The sequence below is a fragment of the Drosophila sechellia genome, chromosome 3L (genome assembly GCF_004382195.2).
Source record: "Drosophila sechellia strain sech25 chromosome 3L, ASM438219v1, whole genome shotgun sequence".
Classification (NCBI taxonomy): Eukaryota; Metazoa; Arthropoda; class Insecta; order Diptera; family Drosophilidae; genus Drosophila; species Drosophila sechellia.
The window spans coordinates 20945300-20963511 of NC_045951.1; the positions used below are offsets into that span (position 1 = coordinate 20945300).

Below are 18212 nucleotides of genomic sequence, written 5' to 3' on the forward strand. Positions count from 1 at the left end.
TCCTTTCTTTGGTTTTTACTTAACTTTCGTTCTGAAAACAAGGCACTCTGCCGTATCAGGATCCATCGAGAAACACCTGTTGATGCCTTCCATGTGGAAATATTAAAAAAGAAGGGGTCTTTTGTTTACAAAAATACAATTTAATATACAATTGAAATTGTTACAAAAAAGCTATAACGAAAAGAGTCCTAAGAATGGAACTAGAATATTTTATTGTGTTCTCCTCTCTCGCGTATTTTTTGGTCTTAAAAACGACTAAGCCACAAATTGCTCACACAAATATCGAAAGGCAGGCAGGGTGGAGTGAAAGTATACTTCTGGGGATCGGAATGGGGTCATGGATGGGCCGAAATGGAAATCAACAAGCTCACAAACATGCACACTCCTCCTGCACAGCGTCACTACAGTCTAGTATATGAATTATTTATTTTTTAAGCCCATTGCCCGTTTGGTGGCCCGTCCCAGGAAGATGCCGGTGAGGAAGACCAGGCCCGTGGCGCTCATTAGTATCACAAGGAAGAATTTCCGCGCCGGCGAGGCAACGACCTGTTGCACCAGCTGCTGCACATCCTCGGGCGGCAGCGCTAAGGTGTCGTCTGCGTTCCTGAACATCTCGATGCGTCGCTGCAGCTTTTCTCGACAGTCCGTCTCCAACGAGTTTGGCGTATCCTTCAGCAGCGTCCTTAAGCAATTAAGTTCTAGAACATAGAAATAAAAAACATAATTTATTATATTTATATTTGAATACGATACAAATAATTTTAACAACCTTTTGTAAGTATTTAGAATTATGAGGTAATATAATTTTCTGAAAATGATATAAATAACAAGTCATTGATGCTCAGAATAACTACTAACTAACTACTACTTGTTTTTAATTGGGAATAAACTAATATTTCGTATACTATTTAAACTCACTGCGTCCATTGCCAGCTGCCACTTTGGAACAGTATCTCAGCAGATCGACCGTGCACGCCGTTTCAAGAATGGGATCAACGTGAATGTCTGCCTTGGCTTCGGCGATCAGAGTGGCCACCTCCATCTGACACTGCCGGTTGATGATCTGCTTCTGCAGGAAGGCCGTCTTCAAGCACTCCGCTAGCTGACCGTGCTCGTCGGAATCCACATTTGCCTTGCACAGTTCTTGGATCTCCGACTTACAGAACACCTGCAGCAGGGGGTTTAACTTGTAGTTGAGAGCCTGCTCCTGCAGGATCTTGATCATCTCCTGCGCACATGGTTCGTCCAACGCAGATTGGCGGAACTTGTCTTTTAGGCAGTGAATCACCTACAAAACATTGAAACAAAATAAGGTGTTACAAATAATTGAAAAAAAAAGAATCAAGATTTGTCAAATAAATTAATAAATAAAAATCTATGGAATCTATAGGTTGAAAATACACATTTGTGTGTATTGTGGGCGTGACAGCTTTCCGCGATCTAGAGAGGGCGTGGCGACGTTCTAAAATAAACTTGCACAGCGTAGGCGTCACTAGAAACTGCATACTTTTATAGATTCCGAGAACACAGCGTTTATACAGGTTTTATACTTTTCAATGATTCCAGTATACCTTCATCATCTACGAGTGAAAGGTATCAGAATGTTTTGACTTGTTAAATTATATTCAATTGAAAGGTTTGCTTTATTGGCAGGGAATGCCATACGGCAGCGGAGATAAGGAAGCACATGTGATTAGAGATTCCAAAAGTAAAAAGAAAACAACTAAAATCTCACTGCCTTTCATATGAGCCGGCAATTCGTTAGCCACCAGCGACGCTTCAGTCTCGATCCAGTTCGAAGTCGAATCAGTCAGGTCTGATGCGTAGACGCGGCGTATACGTGATGCTGACGCTGTGCGGGGTTCTAACCGCTGGGTTAACCGCCTTTCTTGTGATATTCCTCACCGGCGGCCCGGGTGCCGATGCGTCCGAAACAGCTACGGTGACAGTGGAACTATCTAATGGCCAGGGGACGGTTCTTGGCAACCATGCCTACACAGCCTGGACGGATCAAGCCTTTATGCAGTTTCGGGGCATCCCATTTGCCGAACCACCAATAGAGGAGCTGCGTTTTCGGGTAAACGATCTCAGTTGTGTAAAAACGATAGTGCAAAAATGTTACAACTAAAGTATTACTTCAAGGTCACAATTATTCTAGCTCAAACCAAATTAATCCATTAGTTCGTACTCGATCGAAAAGATTGCTTGCGGTGAGAAATGTTATTCTCGAGGAAATATTATAATTTTCTGTTGTCAAAAGTATATTTATATTAAGTGCAGTCAAATCAAGACAAGAAATAAGAAATAAGAATAAGAAGACAAGAAATAATAATAACAATGTATGTACATAAAGTGAATCAAGTTATTCAATAAATAAAAAACGTCAAGAAATAAGTTTTAAAATAAAAACAATGCGAGGTCGAAGTTTAAGTACCCTTACGTACATATTTAAAACAATGTATGTACATAAAGAGATTCCAGTTATTCAATAAATAAAAAAAACGTCAAGAAATAAGTTTTAAAATAAAAACAATGCGAGGTCGAGGCTTAAGTACCCTTACATGATATTTAGAACGATGGATGTACATAAAGTGAATCAAGTTATTCAATAACAGAATAGATTATACTATTGCCAAGATAAAGTTAGAAAAAATTGGCCTAAGCAATTTTACTGTGGTGAGGGTATACTCCTTGGGAAGCCAACCTATCTTTCTAAATAATCGAATTACATTGACTTTTACTGATAAGATGGTGTATGACGAAGAGCAAACGCTTTCTTTTCTCTATTTCGCGTATAGCCACCTGTGGCGCGCTCACCATGGACAGGCACCCTCAACGCACTGAACTTTGGACAGCGCTGCCCGGTGATAACAAATCTAGATAGTCTGATGTCTGATGTGGAACTCGAAGATTGCCTCAATCTGTCGGTATACACTAAAAATGTGAGTCAAAAATAGTCGTACTAATCCTGATGAGCCAAAATCAGATGCACAAAGAGCTAATTGGGTTCCAAAGGATTGAGATTAGAGCTTTGAACTTGATGCGTTGTGAAATGGTCATAGTGGCACATACCGAGTCTAATGAAATATATCCATTGTAGCTTTCCGCTAGTCAGCCTGTAATGTTTTATATCTATGGCGGCGGCTTTTACAATGGCTCCGCCGAGGACCACCCACCAAACTTCCTCCTTGAAAAGGATGTTGTCCTAGTTGTACCTCAGTACCGTGTCGGAGCCCTCGGCTGGCTATCGACCTACACGGAAGAGCTGCCCGGCAATGCGCCCATAGCCGATATCCTTATGGCACTCGACTGGGTGCAAATGCACATAAGTAACTTTGGCGGTGACCCTCAGAAGGTGACCATTTTTGGCCAGAGTGCCGGGGCTGGAGTAGCCAGTTCCTTGCTGCTGAGTCCCAAAACCGGCGACAATATGTTCAAGAGAGCGATTGTGCAGTCTGGTTCGATCTTCGCCAGCTGGGCAATCAACAAGGATCCGGAGGCTCAATCTCGACGTATCTGTGTTCAGTTGGGATGTTCTGGATGTGAGCAACACGATCAGCTTGTAAAGTGCCTTCAAAAAGCGAAAGTTGTGGATATTCTAAAGGCCACGGCCTCAGAATCCTTTTCGCCGATTGTTGGAGACCTTCACGGCATCCTCCCGCAACAACCAAGTGAACTGGTGAAAAGCTATCGCAGACAGATTCCCATTCTGACAGGATTCACTCAACACGATGGTTCGTTTGTGCTAGCAAGTGAGTAAAACCATTAGTAGGGTCTTGAAAATATAATAAATTTAATAAATGTTCTAGGCTATTATGATGCGCTGGCGGCAAAGGTGGCCAATGTGAGTTCATTAAGTGTCCGTCAGTTTTCCCAGGGTATCAATGACCTGGTCAATGACACATCTGGACTCACGGATAACATATTGAATCGGTTGCTCTTTAAGCCTCAGGCGCTTAACAGTCATGATCATAGTGCAGCAGTGCCCTCGTACTTCGACGTAAGTTCGAGAAAAGCACAGACAAAACAGGCAGTTTAAATTTGTTTCCTTCAGCTCACTACGAACATCTTCATGAAGTCCCCGGTGATAACTCTGGCTACCAAAATGTACACACAACAACGGTCCACGCCAGTTTACGTCTACAGTTTTGAGTACGAGGGAACATACACTCGATTTGGATATGAGTTCGACAACTCGCACTATCCCTTCAATGGAGGAGTGCATCACTCGAATGACAACATCTACCTCTTCGCCACGCATCCCCTGGAGGGGCAGGACATTCAGATGTCTCAGAAAATGGTCGATGTGTGGACTTCGTTTGCTATCGAGGGTGTTCCCAGTGATCTTAGTCCGCTAAGTAGCGCAAGTGGGCCGTATAACAAACTTAATTTGAAAGTAACTAAGGGCGACGATTTGTTGGATACTTTAAGTGCCGCAATTGACGATCCAGACAATGGAAGACTACAGCGAGAAGACATGGAGTTTTAATAGCCTCCATTCGACATACAATTAAGGAACTGTAAATGTAATGTAATGTTAAATTTTAAATGAAAGCTAATGTTTTTTAGCTTAGTAGCAAATTCATCGAAATCCCTCTTTGTTAGGTAATATTTGAAATTTCTCCCCAACTACTTTTAGTTTCAAATCTTTTTTTAAGAAGACCAGTAGACATTTTGCGTTTGTCAGCGAACTAAATGACAAGAAATCAGTTTTTTAAAGGACCTTTGTTTTTCAAGAATGTAGCAAAAAGACTCATTGATAAAATCAAAAATTATGTGTGACGCGTTGGGGTGGCAGTACGCACTGCCTCTCAAAATAGGATTTTAGATTCTTGATAGGATTATGGTTAAGCTTTCAAAGTCTACACGAACTGAACGTATCCTTGCCATCCTAATTGCGATACTCAGAAGATTTTTTTCATTGATGTCTGAAAATGTAGTTTAAGTCAAATCCCATCCTATCCAGAAATAAAAAAGATTTTTTAAATATAATATAATCTAATATGTGTTCGGCTTTTCAAAATACTATAGGTTGTTTTCAAGTTTGATCGGGGGCTTTTTTTCACACAACGCATACTCATTTATTTAGTTTCTCTTTAAATTGATCAACAATTCACTTCTTGATATATCACTATTCAGTATATGTACCATTAAGTTGACTAACTTTTTATATTTTTAATATAGCAACCCAAAAGTATGAAATGGAAAAAATTAAGTTTCGCCAAAGTACAGTCCCAAAGATTCTCTTTACATCTCGAACTTTGGGGAAAACTTTACTTTATATGGCTCACTTCTGAGGTTCCATAGGAACCTACTAATATGGCTCTAAGAGCAACCGAGCACTTACAAATATACAGTTTACCTAAATAAAATGGTTTGATACAAAGCCAACGAAAACAAACCGTTCTAAAACCGATCCGCTTGAAAGTCGAACATGGTCTGGTCGAATCAGAGAATGCAAGTGGGCCCTCGTCGGGGCTAACTGAGATTCCAGACGGAGTCGGAAGCCAAAAGCAAACAAATGGCATAACTGGGTAATTAATTAATGCATCCAATAAACCGAAAACGTAATTAGAACATATCACGCCCACCAATTTCGCAAACAATCAAAACGTAATGGAAACCAAAAAATGTAGATTGTTCAACACCAGTTAGCGAGCAAAGTAGTGCAACATAACGGAAACGAAAACAAGTGCAAAACCGAAGAATAACCGGATGGGGAAACGATGAGGACGGTGACGTCTGTCTCTGGATTTTCGGGGGCGGTAAGAATAGCAGCTCACCTTTCCGTTTAGTTCCTCATTAGGCAAAGCGCTGGCCACAATGTTGGAGCAATAGCGATCTATGTTCTTTCCACAGGCGCTTTGCAGTGAGGGATTGAATCGAAAGTCCGTATTTTGCTCGATCATGCGATTAACCACCACCAGGTGACACCGCTGGTCGAACTGCGTGTCATCCTTGTACGTCTTGAGGCAGTCCAGTAGTTTTGACGAATCCGTGCTGGGACAGAACTTGTAGATCATTTCCTTGCACGTGGTGAGAAGCGTATAGTCGGTGCCGCTGTCGCCCAACTCAGACTTCTTTACCATGAAGATCGCATGATGACACGGCTTCCCCAAACTATGGGTCTTTCTTATAAGGCACTCCAGAGCCTGCAAGGATAGGAAACATGGATGGTAAATAATATTGATTAAATTTTGGTTTGTGATGTGAGTTTCGAGTGTCTGAAGCAAATTTTCATCGCCACATATTTCCCATTTCATTCTTCCGCTAAGTTTGTTTGTTTAAGCGTATTAGTGGTTAAGGATGAGTTAGACAACTTGCTTTTTCATTCACCTGACCGGGCCCCTTTTCCTCCTCGCAGAATTGCTCCAGTTCACGCTTACAGGCGTTGGCCAGCTTGGGGTCCAGTTGAATGCTCTCGCGCTGCTGGTAGAGTTGGGCCTTCACCTGGTGGCGGCACTCCTTGGGGATCTGGTGACGCTGCGCCTTGATTGTGTCGTTGCGCATGACCTCACTGAGGCAAGCCACCACTTCGTTTTTGGTGGCACTCGAGGAGCAGAAGCGCTGGACATACGGACGGCACGCTTCTTTGAACTTTGTAGTGAAGTGGAAGCTCTTAAGCGAGATGATCTGGAAGTGCTCGATGGCAGCCCGACAGCGGAGATCCTTGCGCAGATCTGCGTCGTTCTTGTGCGCTATAAGACAGTCCATCATGTCGCCTGGAATCAAATAGAATACATATTTGAGTGCCAAAAATTGGGTATTGTTAGGCATTTTAAATCTATATTTTTATTACCATTGTCCTTTCCGCTTTTGAGGATCGCCGAGCAGTGCTGCTGCATGGCCTCGCCGCAAACGTTCATTATGACAGGGTTGAGCTCGACGTGAGCTGCCTCCTCCTCTGTATACTTGACCACCACTGTCTTGCACTCCGCCTGCAGTTGGTCCATGTTCTTTTGCAGGCATTCCATTTCACTTCCCTTCTCTGTACAGTCAGCGCAGAACGCAGAAAGATCGTTCAAACAGTAATCCTCTACCTCGGGAATCAAGTCCATGGATATTGCACGCTGTCTCATCACTCGCTTCACCTCCTGAAAACAGTCCTTCCTCAGAGTTTGGTGTTCGTCCTCGCTGAAGGCCATGCGATGTAGGCAGGGTAGGATCATGGGTCCCCTTTCCGGATCCATTTGTATGTTCTGCGCATCATCCCATTGCTTCTTTGCACGGCAGTACTTCACTGCGTCATCGCGGCAGTGTTTGTACAGCTGGGGATCCAACTTAAAGTCTCTGGCAACAAAATACTCAATAATGAGAAGTGCCTGCTCGCAATCGGGCAGCATAACTGGGGTGCCAATGTGCTCCATCAAACAGCCCATGACCCGTGCGTCTCCGCCCTGCACATCCCTGCAGGCCACATCCACCACTGGTTTGCATGCCCGTCTAAGCACCGGATCGACGCGCCAGTCTTCCCCAGCATCGCTGACCTTAATCAGGGTCTCCAGTCCTCGCTGACATTGTGCCGTCACACGTCTCTGTGGTCGCCTAGCCTTGACGTGCTCCAGCAGGCAGTGGATGATCTCGCCCCCTGTACTTGTCATGCCATTCACCAGCTGCGCCTTGTGCTCGTCCGGACAGAACTTGGGTATGTCATCAGCACAGTCGTTGAGAAGCTCTGGTGACAGCTGGTAGTCGGTCATCAGCATGCGGCGGTGATCTGTTAACTCAGTGAGACAAGCGGGCGCCAGTTTGGTACCGTTCTTAGACACTGACTCCAGGCATAGCAGGATCTGAGCCAACCGCACGTGCTTGTCTTCAGAGACGCCGCGCCGGCAGTGGTACAACTTAATGTCGTCCTTACAGGCCTTAGCCAGACCGTGGGACACGCGGTAGTCGCGGGCCATTTGCTGGTCCCTCAAAGTGATTCGCGCGGAGCACTGGGGAGACATCGAGGGGTGGTTCTTGTGCCGCACGAGGCACTTGTAGCCGGCAGCAGTGCCGGACTTTTCCTGAAACAAAAAGAGTTTTAAAATTATTTTTCATTATTTAAGATGTTTAAGATTTACGGTAAAGGTGAAGAGGTCATTTCAATCCAACTTTTATAGTACTATAAAATACAACACATATTTTAATAAAACTATTACATGATCACATAATTTTGGTTCACAGCAATTCTCAAATAATATATTGATACAGCGTAATTTAAATAATTTTGTGCCTCATTCACGCTAATTTTATCTGCAGCGCTTTATAGTGAGACAAATCAAAATATGATTCACACTGCCTTTCAACTAATGACCCTCGTGGCATGTCTTCACTTCCTATCTCTAAGCGTAGTTAATTAAAAAGACTAGCTCAAAAACACATGGTTGACTTTTGAATCCCACTCACCTGCGAGCAAAAAGTCGAAAAATCCTCCTGGCAGACGCGAAAGAGCTCAATGGAATTGATGGCTGCCTGGCAAACTGGCTCGATGCCGTTCTTGGTGGCACTCTCTTGCAGGCATTGAACCGTGGCCAGCTGCGACAGCACGGAAGGCAGGTGGTCGACATTCAGTCGGCCACACTTGTTTTCCTCCACGAGTGGTCCGCAGGCGGTGTAGAACTCATCTACGGCGCTGTAGTCCTGCCCCAAGGACTCGTAGGCCTTTCGAAGGTGCTGATGGCAGGCGTTGTTTTGTGGTAGCTTCAATCGCTGCTGCTCCAGGCAGCTCCATAGGTGCACTGCATTCAGGCAGCTCTCCAGCTTGGGCCGCTCGGCGGGACAATAGGCGGGCAGGAAAGTGCTCTCCAACCAGGCGGGCAACTGCAACTGGCGCTGCTGCAGCCACAGAGCGTTCTGGCAACCCTCCGGCAGATCCATTAACTGGCTGGAGCTGAATGTCAGGGCGCACTCCAGCATTGACAGATTGTCGGTGGACTTGTGGTGCGCGCAGAGCTTCTTGAGATCCTGGCACTCGGCCAAGTCGATAATGCTGTGCATGTCTTTCGCGTTTTCCACGTCGATGGCTACTCGTCGGCTGCGCGGGAGGGTGTCCGCGGCCGTGGTGGCCGTGGCCATGAGGAGAACGGAAAACAGGACGTGGAGCATGTTCGCGGATGGCTCGTCTGTCTATCTGGACGACCGATCTTCTGGTCAGCGGTCTCAGTGACCGATCATCGAAACCAACTCCACCGGCAAATTGCTTGCGTAAGCTAAAGAAGCAGCTACTTGTGCAGTCGTCACAGCGATTCGGTGCGCTCCTTGTGGCCAGAAAACATATGTGTATTCGGGTCTCGAAGTGCAGTGCCGAGCAACAACAACAAGTACGTGGGATATGGTGGGCCGGTTCGCGAATCAGCCTCTCTCACGTCCTGGTCATCTCTTGTACGGCTTTTCCGGCTGCTTAATATGTGGTCCGAGTACTATCACAGCCCGGAGTGCGGCTTATGCGGCATCTAGAGTGCTAGCGTAGTTTCTATTCGCAATAAATTAACCGAAGACCAACAGGCGATAGAAGATGGCTAGAACTATCGGCTGCACCGAAATATATCGATAGCCGAAGCTTAAGCTGGAGATAGATTTTCGACTAGACAGGGTCGGACCAAAAGGGGTTGGTAAGTACCTAGTTCGAATTATATATTTAGATATTTTCCGCAGAAGGTCTCCCATAACAATAACAACTTTTTAACTTGTTGCGACCTGATTTTTATCGCTGTATACATAAAAATTATAGAATTAAATTGTACTTTAATTCACAAAATATAAAAAAAAAACAAAAAAGTATTTAGTAAATTAAAGTGAAACTTGCAGTATATTGCATTGTGACCAGTTTTAAAATAATATACCGAAACATCGATAGTACCACCGATAAATGTATCTTCAGTTCTTCGATACGCTCGTTATTGTGTAGATACTATTTGTTTTTAGGCGAATTCAGTTGGCTGCTTCGCTGGCCTAGGATAATAAATGCGTGCTGGCGGACAAAATTAAGCTGAATTAGTTTAACCACCTGTGATTTCGTCTTCGATCGGAATTGAATAGCATCCAAGTGCAAATAGAACGCCTAAGCGCGAGTTTTATCCCCCCTCCTCCACTGTCAAGCTCACACCTTAAAACTTGTTTCGAGTTTACCAAGTAGAGCGAGGTGTTTGTGCGTTTGTGTATACATACAAGCATATGCAAAAGGCTTCAGAAATTCCAACGCAACTAACAAATTGCAGTGCACAGCCACTTGCATAGCCAGTTGGAGACACTTAAATGATATAACTTCATTTCGGAGACTGGTAACCATTCACAATGGGTAAGTTGGCCAACACCTTCTGGCTACGAGTGGTTCAAAGTTTAGATCTACATTTTAACTAAGCTGTAAGTCACTGGGGATTGATTATCTATTTTATATTTCCCTTTTCCAATTGGACACACATCTATGTTACGTTGGAAAGTTACTACAATAAGTCACTACTTATTTTTGACGTACTCTTGTGCTCTAACGCTCTAGTCATTGTTTTGGTTAGGTGTTTACATATGTATATACAAAAACAAAACTTTTCGCGCCCATTTTCCATTTGATGGAGCCTTGCACTCCTGACAGTATTTTGTATTAGAAAAAGCTGCCTTTTTTTCTTTTACACAGCAAGTAAAATAAAATTATTTTTCTAGAATCATGAGTCTTTCACTCAGTAAGGGATATTTTCCAAAATATTTTACGTCACTCATGGTATTAGTGATACTTTTAAGCTTATTTTTTTCTTAAGGGAAGAATGCTATATGTAAAATCTATTAGAGGGTAAAGTATATTTATCCACTCCCCATAAATATGCTTTATTTATAATGTCTAGATTCTGTTTAAGCATATTTACTTATTTTCCGGTCATAGCTTGTGCAAGTCGTCCCTGACTGACATTTATCTGTCCAAATTAAGCCAGAGTATTAAAGTGTTGAGCTAGGCTTCCTAACTATTATATTTACGCTCCAGCAGCCGCTCACTTAATTCGCAAAGAGTCATTGCACGCAGCCGGAATTTATGTTTTGCTCCAATGCCGAGCCTGGGCCTCTGTCTTGGTGTCATTGGCACCCGCTTTCGGCATCTGGAGTAAGGCATGTGGTCCAAAGCCCCGGTGGCAATCTCCATTCCAATTGCATTCCGTCTGGCACAGACACCGCGGGACTTCCGGTGAGAATCTCTCAAAGGCGGATGCATTTAAAAGGCGCAGGCTCTTCACTCGCTTCGCTGGCAGGATGTCATTCGGATGCTTCTTCTGGGGTCGTTGTCCCGCCTGTCTTAGTCCGACTTTAAGTTGCCACTAAGCACATAATTAGCTTAGTTACATTCCAAAGAAACGCGCTCGAAAATATGAAGTGCGTTATTATATCTGTTACTTTATGGTAGAGGAGAATACCTTATTGATGCACCCAGAAAGAAAGGTTTAATATAAGTGCTTAAGAAGGGGTTTTACAAGGGTCTTTAAAATGGCATAAACGTATAGATGTGTGGTGAAGTATGTATGCCTATAAGGTTATCGCATTTCCCTTATTAGTGTGACTTTTTGACCTAACCGAAGCAGTGAACTTCTACCCACAAGTTCGAACCAATTGTCTCGTTAATTACAGCAACAGGCGTTCGTGCACAGAAATAAATATGGTGCTATTGGGTGATGTGGGAGCAATCTTTATCTTTGAAATACAAATGTTTAACTCCCTTAAATTGTTTACTCTCTTACACATTAGTCAATTTGCTCGACTATCTGATACCCCGCTCAAGTAGATCAAAGTTGAATTTCATTCGCAATGCTACGAACTTTTAGTGCGCGAAATATCCACTTTATACTCATGCCACGGCTACATGTTTTCTGACAGTGTAACAAGATTTTGCAAGAGAGCGCTACGCTCTTCGAAGAGCAGTTGTTATGTGATAATTATGCCTGTTATCTCCGTAACTCTCTTTTGGAAAAGTGAGAACCCACTCGACATAGACATTGTGAGTTTTTGGATTTCAGTGTTCTTTCTTTTCTACGGGAGCGTCATTCGATGTTCGGTGGTTATTGCTATAAAGACAAATTATAATCGTTGGGAGGCCTCTTGATTGGGTGACGTCGTCGGTGTGCGTGTGATTCACTGTGTGCCGTTTAGCTTGGGCTAGCCCAGCTTCAGCCCCAGCTACGTTCCGTAACTAAAGCTCTTTGTATAAATTCCGACTTGGACTCCATAAAGCATTGTGCAGTATGCCGGGCAAGGGGAACAACCGCGATCGCATCCGGGATCCCCGCGAGGAGATCCTGCTCGAGACGAACTTCGAGGACGACGGCGGAGTCCTGACGCGCGCCTACAACGGGAATCCGTACAACCAGACCATCCAGAACCGTCGGCGCAACTCGTACCGCTCGGATCACTCCTTGGACAGGTACACGGAGCGCGGAGGCGAAGGTACGACCCGTAATCCCGGACAATAGTGCAATCGATTGATCCACCCTCATCGAATTCGAATTGTGTGTACACCTTGTGCTTGTTCTGCTTTACGTGATTCACTGGACACCCTGAAAGCACCAGCCGCGGTTTCACCTGTTATCTTATCACTGTCTTTTTTAGTTTGTGTGTATTCGTCTTTAGTGTGCCATGCACTTATGTTTATAACTCGCTTTCCCACTTCTCTCATAACGCATTCCCTGCTCGTAGCTCTGTAGATCTATTATAACACTCGTTTAACCTCTGTCCCTAGGCTTCATTGCATAGTTACACAATTTTTCGAAGTTAAGTTAAAATACAATAACACAATGCTGAAAGAAAAACTGAACTGATTAAAAATCAAACAGATTAAACTGATGATAATTTTTTAGATTACTGTGATCGATAACTTAATAAAGGTATCACATTATCATGTCTTTATCAAGTTTTGAATCAGATTGTTACGAAGAGAGGGCTTCCGCCTATTTGTCATTTGAATTAGCCAAACCGAAATTTGTATTCTGATGTCTGTTCTGTTCTATAGCTTTATAGAACTTTTAATCACTTGAAAAAAAAAATTGTTTAAACAAAAATATTTGTGTAGATAAGGGAAGTCTATGTATTTTTCAATTTCCACATATATGTACATTAGTAGATTTCTTCAAGTCTTTCACCGCATTGATTATATTTGAAAATTAACATTTATTCACTTCGTAGACACACCACTAGTTTAACATTATAATCAAAAGTTTATTGAAAACATATTTCCTAAAATGTGCCACATTTTGTTTTTAGGAGAATGCTGCCAATCCTGCATGGCGCGTATTCCCTACGCCACCCTGATAGCCACTCTGATGTGTCTCCTGGGAGTAGGAATCTTCTGCTTCACTATGTACCGAGGAGCCTCCCTCACCGTTATAATGGTTGACCAGGTTTTCCACCTACGCCTGATATGGTAAGTACTTTATCAGGACTACCAAACACGAATTACTCTAACCATCTGATCCCATTAGGATCGAAGCGGTGCAAATGATTTTCGTAATAATTGGAGCGGGCATGGCTGCCCTCGGATTTATGATCCTGTTCGTCGGATTTTTAGCCACCGGAGCCACCAGATACAAAGTTTATCGGGCGTGGCGGTCTCGAGTGGGTGGTCGAATCTCGTGCGCCGTCCTTATGGGGATAACCTACCTGCTAAACTTCGTTTGGAGTTTGATCCTCTGCTTCCTGGTAGTGGTTACCTTCATCTACACCATGTTCTGGAACATGTGCACCAGTGTTGAGCACTCTCAAAGCTGCATTGATCTGACGCAATTCCGTAAGCCCTTGAAGATATACATATACATAAAGATAAGCCATCTAATAATACTTGGATCCCACAGATTTCATGTTCCCGCCAAACACGAAATTGGAGGACATGAAGGTCTGCGAAAAGTACGAGATCAAGGCATTCTGCAAAGACGGTGTTGAGAACGCAGAGGTGATGTTCATTTTGGCCACTCTGTCCACCCTTTTGGTGCTGCTCAGTCTGGTCCACTACCTGATGTGCCTGTCTGCCAACTACGCCCACATTCGGGACCACGAAAAGTTCCAGGAGCTGCAGGAGATCCAGAACCTGAACGAGCTGGAGTACAGCGCTACCTCGAAGGATCGCTTCTAGGACATATTTCAGAAGATTCAGTTTGAGCTTAAGGACAAGTCCAGCGCTCTTTGAGCGATTCACGCACAATACAACGAACAGTGAACCACTTTCCAACGAAACCCAACATGCTATAGTTAAGATTTTTCATTTAGACCTAAGATTAAAGTTGAGTTTCAAGTTTTGCTAGTTCATTTAATGAGTTGGTCGCTTTAACTGTTTATCGTTTTATTTGTTAAGCAGGTGTATCCATGTCTAAACTGACAAATCAATTGTTTCACTGAAATTATGCTTCTTATCTTCTGTACTGTTCCACTGACATTTTTCTTCCGTCCATTGATTTAAGTTAGTTTACATTCATTATTCTTGCGTTTCTTACTACCTTGCAATCAATAAATCCATGCCAACATAACAGTCAAATGCTTATGCTCAAATTGATTCTTCTGAATTGCCGAATGCATTTTATTAATATACGGATACATTAGTTAATCGCAACTTATTATTATTACATAGTGTAGTCCATCCGTGCATGATTGTCTTTAAAATCTGTACAAGAAATTACTTTTAATGTGTATATTTCACCATTACATCTACAACTTTAAAGCAATACGAATCCTGCCGTAGTAATTTGTAAATGCGGTAGCATCATTTTAGTAAGGCAATGTTAATCTAAAGATTTGACTAAGTATAAAAGTATAAATATATTTATCTCGTATTTAATATATACACGTACGTAACAATAATATATTTTATACTACAATTTTCTAACCTCACACTTATACACAAAGTATAAACTTTTAAAAATTCAATAAAGAACTTGAGGTAAAGCAAACATCATAGCTGTGTGTGTTTGAAACTGGGATTGAAATTTGAACGTAGACCCACAACTCATTAATTTTTCTTGCAAATGGGCAAGGTCGCAAATTGTTGAATTACTTATATAAAGAAACCAATCAGTTTTTGTTTTCTTCCTTTATACACTTTAAAACCTTACAAAAGAATGCATAGTTACATTGAATAATTTTGGGTCAATCATTTTGATAAGCACGGGAAAAACGTAAAAAATATATTTACCCTTAATTTACAATACAAGTACATTTGTTCAAACTTAAAAACTATTTGGGAAATTAGTTTTGATTCAATTAAAGAAGCATGCGATTATAATAAGGCGTTGTCGTTTTGGGAGTCATTGCATTGTTGTAGTCAGTTTTCCTGCCGCTTCCCAGCAATGGAGCTGTCTTCAACTTTAACTGAATGTTTGGTATCTGACCGACTCTATCTCTGACCGGGAATGGCAAGTCGTCGTCTTTGCCGAAGTGGGTTGAAGTTCCATTGGGTTGGGTATAGGTTATACCACCACCTTGCATGCTCGGAATAACAGAGACTACGGATCCATCATAAAATTGCACTTGGACAACTCCATGGGAGAGCTAGAATGGCGAAATGGAGATCAGAATCCATGTGTAAAATAAGGGCACAATTGAGCATTACCTCAGTAGCTATTCCGATATCAGGAACGTTTATGCGTTTGATGGGTATATTTTGATGGGCGGCTAGCATGTTGGACCTAGAGCAGTTGGTTCCAAAATCTGAAGTATTTCGTGTCGACGAAATAGTGCTTAAGGAAAAGTTTATTGAGCCCTGTAAGATAAATGCATGTCACAGTCTGCACATTATTCAATATGTATGTATATGTACCTGATTCGATTTTGGTGTGGAAAACGTAATATTGGTGGTATCTCGTAGGCCATCCAATCTCTGAGCGGGTTGTACATCTGTTATAGGTCTTCGTCCGATTGTGACTGGAAAACACGAATTGTCTTTCGTCTGAGCTACTTCCAAGGCATTACTGATGTTGACACAGTGGGTGAAACACTCGTTTCCATGCTCAATAAGAGATCGAGACTCCGAACAGGAATGATCCGAGAGCAACATTCCATTTCGATCGTAGACCTTCAGCCCCTCGGTCGGCGCCTTTAGTAGCTTAGCTCCCGAGTAGAAACGAATCTCAAAGTCGGTCATTGTCTCCATCAATTGGCATTTACCTAGAGTACTGAAGTATGTGACTTTCGGTGTTTTACTTTTTACCAGACCCACAAATCGAGCTCCGTATATGTATTTTTTCCAGTGCTTATTGGGCAAATTATCGTAGTTATATACGCAATCTCCGCTTGGTATTTGAAGATCTGGTGGCTGCTCTCTTACTGGTAAGCCACTGAAATGCAAGAAAATATTTAAGATATGTCTTCGATTTTCAAAGTAGCACATCACTTACCGCCCAGGATCTGGCTGATAAATTATGATTCGCTGTCCGTCATCCGATATGCGACAAATATCATTAATGCGATCTTCATTATAGGTTGGCCGAAACTTAAGAAACTCGAGAACAACCTCGCCATTTCGCAAAATACTCATTATAGCATTCTTCGTCTTATAACGCGTCGGAAGAAGTCTTTTAGTGTTCAATGGGGGCACCGAAATGCGATCTTCCTTAAGAGATGCCGGTTTGGAATTGGGTACCATACCCGTCTCCATACGGAACGCTGAGGTCTTAGCAGCTCCTGTCCAATTTGGCTCTGCCAAGCCAGTTGAAGCTTGCCCAAATAAACCTGGCTGTTCATAAGGCAATTTATGATGGACTTGCTTAAATTCCTCCCGTATTTGAGGAAGCACTTGTTGTGGTCCTGAGTTTTCCACAGATCGAATTTGCTGGGAATTCCTGGAGTCACCTACAACAGATAAATAGAGTGAGATTCTACTGGCAACTGCAAATTGTAAAATCCTGAATAATTACTGCTAGCAAATGTTATGATTCCACTATCGCCGCTTTCCATACTCTGGCTGAACATATTCAACGCTCCCGGCGCAGAGTGTCCACCATTTGAGCATTTCAACATAAAAGGATGGCAGAGAACAGCCTCCAGGGTAATTCGTTCGTGGGGGAGCTTCTTCAATAATTTGTTTATCAGGTCCTGCGCCTCGTAAGACAGGTGAGCAGGCATAATGTACTCCGACATCACAACTTTGTTAAGGGTTGACTGCACTGCATCGGTTTCGAAGGGCGGGCGTCCCACCAGCAGGGTGTACAGCATGCATCCAACGCTCCAGACGTCCGCGGGCAGTCCGTGAGAAGATCGCGATACCACCTCAGGCGAAATATAGTTCGGAGTTCCACACATGGTCATATGGCGCTCATCAGGTCGCTTTAATTGGGTGGCCAGTCCAAAGTCGGCTATCTTGACGTGCATTTCCCTGCTAAGCAGGAGGTTGGACAGCGAAATGTCGCGGTGCATGATGTTGTGAGAGTGCAGGTAGAGAAGTCCCGCCACGACCTGCTTCAGAATGGAAGCAGCTTCCGTCTCTGTGAAGTGTCTGGCAATGTGGTTCATATAGCGATGAAGCTCCCCATTATGGGCCAGCTCGAGCACCAAATACACATAGTTGGCGTCCTGAAAGAAAGTGTACAGCTGAAGCACAGAGGGATGCTTCAGGCGGGAGTGGATTTCCACTTCCTGGCGAACGCGGCTAGTGAGTCCAGTGCCCTGGATTAGTTTTTTATCGATCTGAAATCCAGTTTGTGAGTAATACGTTGAACCAACACTATAGCAGTAGTTACCATCTTTATGGCCACATCCTGGTGAGTGTGCAGGCACCGTGCCTTGTAGACGGTCGCAAAACCACCTTTGCCCAGCAAGTGCTGTACTTCATAGTCCTGCAAAGACAAACAGCGCTTGAAAACACCGTCCGACTGCCGCATTCCAGAACACCCACCTCAATTGTTTCTCCAAACGCCCGATTGGATAACATAGCTAGCCTTTTTTCTGTAGACCTACTGAGCCACTTGCAATGTCTTGTTGTTATTTATCTTAACTTAAAACTTAAGCCATGTTGTAAACAAACAAGCCGAACAAAATTTAAACGCTACCGTTAGTGTTGGGAAATTTTAATGCCACATCTGCGAAGATCATTTGCCAACACTAACGAGGGTTGCACTATCGGCCAATATATTTGTGAATACAAATGAATACTCCAATACAATTTATTTCTTGTTTAAAGAATATTTCACTTGGAAAATATTTATCTTTTAACATTATTTTTATATACGAGTTGATAAGTGAAAGGTCAAACTATCGATAATGGCTTCAAAAAC

At 43.0% G+C, this 18212-nt stretch overlaps 4 protein-coding genes across 7 annotated transcripts; 2 read left to right on the forward strand and 2 right to left on the reverse strand.

Annotated features, from left to right (window-relative positions):
• Positions 1 to 189: 189 nt before the first annotated feature.
• Positions 190 to 9513, reverse strand: LOC6616454 (Golgi apparatus protein 1). Of its 3 annotated transcripts, none has more exons than XM_002040779.2 (6): positions 8392 to 9511; positions 6800 to 8009; positions 6337 to 6722; positions 5784 to 6152; positions 919 to 1288; positions 190 to 698 (listed from the first exon to the last, which is right to left on the reverse strand). In XM_002040779.2, the coding sequence occupies exons 1-6, from the start codon at positions 9088 to 9090 to the stop codon at positions 421 to 423; spliced, it is 3312 nt and encodes a 1103-aa protein (XP_002040815.1). In that variant the 5' UTR covers positions 9091 to 9511; the 3' UTR covers positions 190 to 420. The 3 variants fall into 3 exon arrangements, with proteins under 3 accessions (XP_002040815.1, XP_032575771.1, XP_032575772.1); XM_032719880.1 differs by having other exon boundaries at positions 6325 to 6722; XM_032719881.1 differs by lacking the exon at positions 190 to 698 and adding an exon at positions 770 to 808 and having other exon boundaries at positions 6325 to 6722; positions 8392 to 9513.
• LOC6616455 (glutactin) lies at positions 1783 to 4997 on the forward strand. The gene is made up of 5 exons (XM_002040780.2): positions 1783 to 2077; positions 2799 to 2942; positions 3101 to 3752; positions 3810 to 4000; positions 4055 to 4997. Exons 1-5 carry the CDS (start codon positions 1820 to 1822, stop codon positions 4487 to 4489), a joined length of 1680 nt encoding a protein of 559 aa, XP_002040816.1. The 5' UTR covers positions 1783 to 1819; the 3' UTR covers positions 4490 to 4997.
• Positions 9514 to 9870: 357 nt separating the features above from the next.
• On the forward strand, positions 9871 to 14894 carry LOC6616456 (neuronal membrane glycoprotein M6-a). Of its 2 annotated transcripts, XM_002040781.2 has the most exons (5): positions 9871 to 10282; positions 12193 to 12405; positions 13219 to 13378; positions 13437 to 13741; positions 13806 to 14894. In XM_002040781.2, the coding sequence occupies exons 1-5, from the start codon at positions 10279 to 10281 to the stop codon at positions 14081 to 14083; spliced, it is 960 nt and encodes a 319-aa protein (XP_002040817.2). In that variant the 5' UTR covers positions 9871 to 10278; the 3' UTR covers positions 14084 to 14894. The 2 variants fall into 2 exon arrangements, with proteins under 2 accessions (XP_002040817.2, XP_032575773.1); XM_032719882.1 differs by lacking the exon at positions 12193 to 12405 and having other exon boundaries at positions 9874 to 10282.
• Positions 14509 to 18014, reverse strand: LOC6616457 (serine/threonine-protein kinase PLK4). Its single transcript, XM_002040782.2, has 7 exons — positions 17834 to 18014; positions 17679 to 17774; positions 16857 to 17625; positions 16338 to 16791; positions 15761 to 16277; positions 15554 to 15703; positions 14509 to 15492 (listed from the first exon to the last, which is right to left on the reverse strand). Exons 1-7 carry the CDS (start codon positions 17867 to 17869, stop codon positions 15205 to 15207), a joined length of 2310 nt encoding a protein of 769 aa, XP_002040818.2. The 5' UTR covers positions 17870 to 18014; the 3' UTR covers positions 14509 to 15204.
• Between the last annotated feature and the right edge of the window lie 198 nt (positions 18015 to 18212).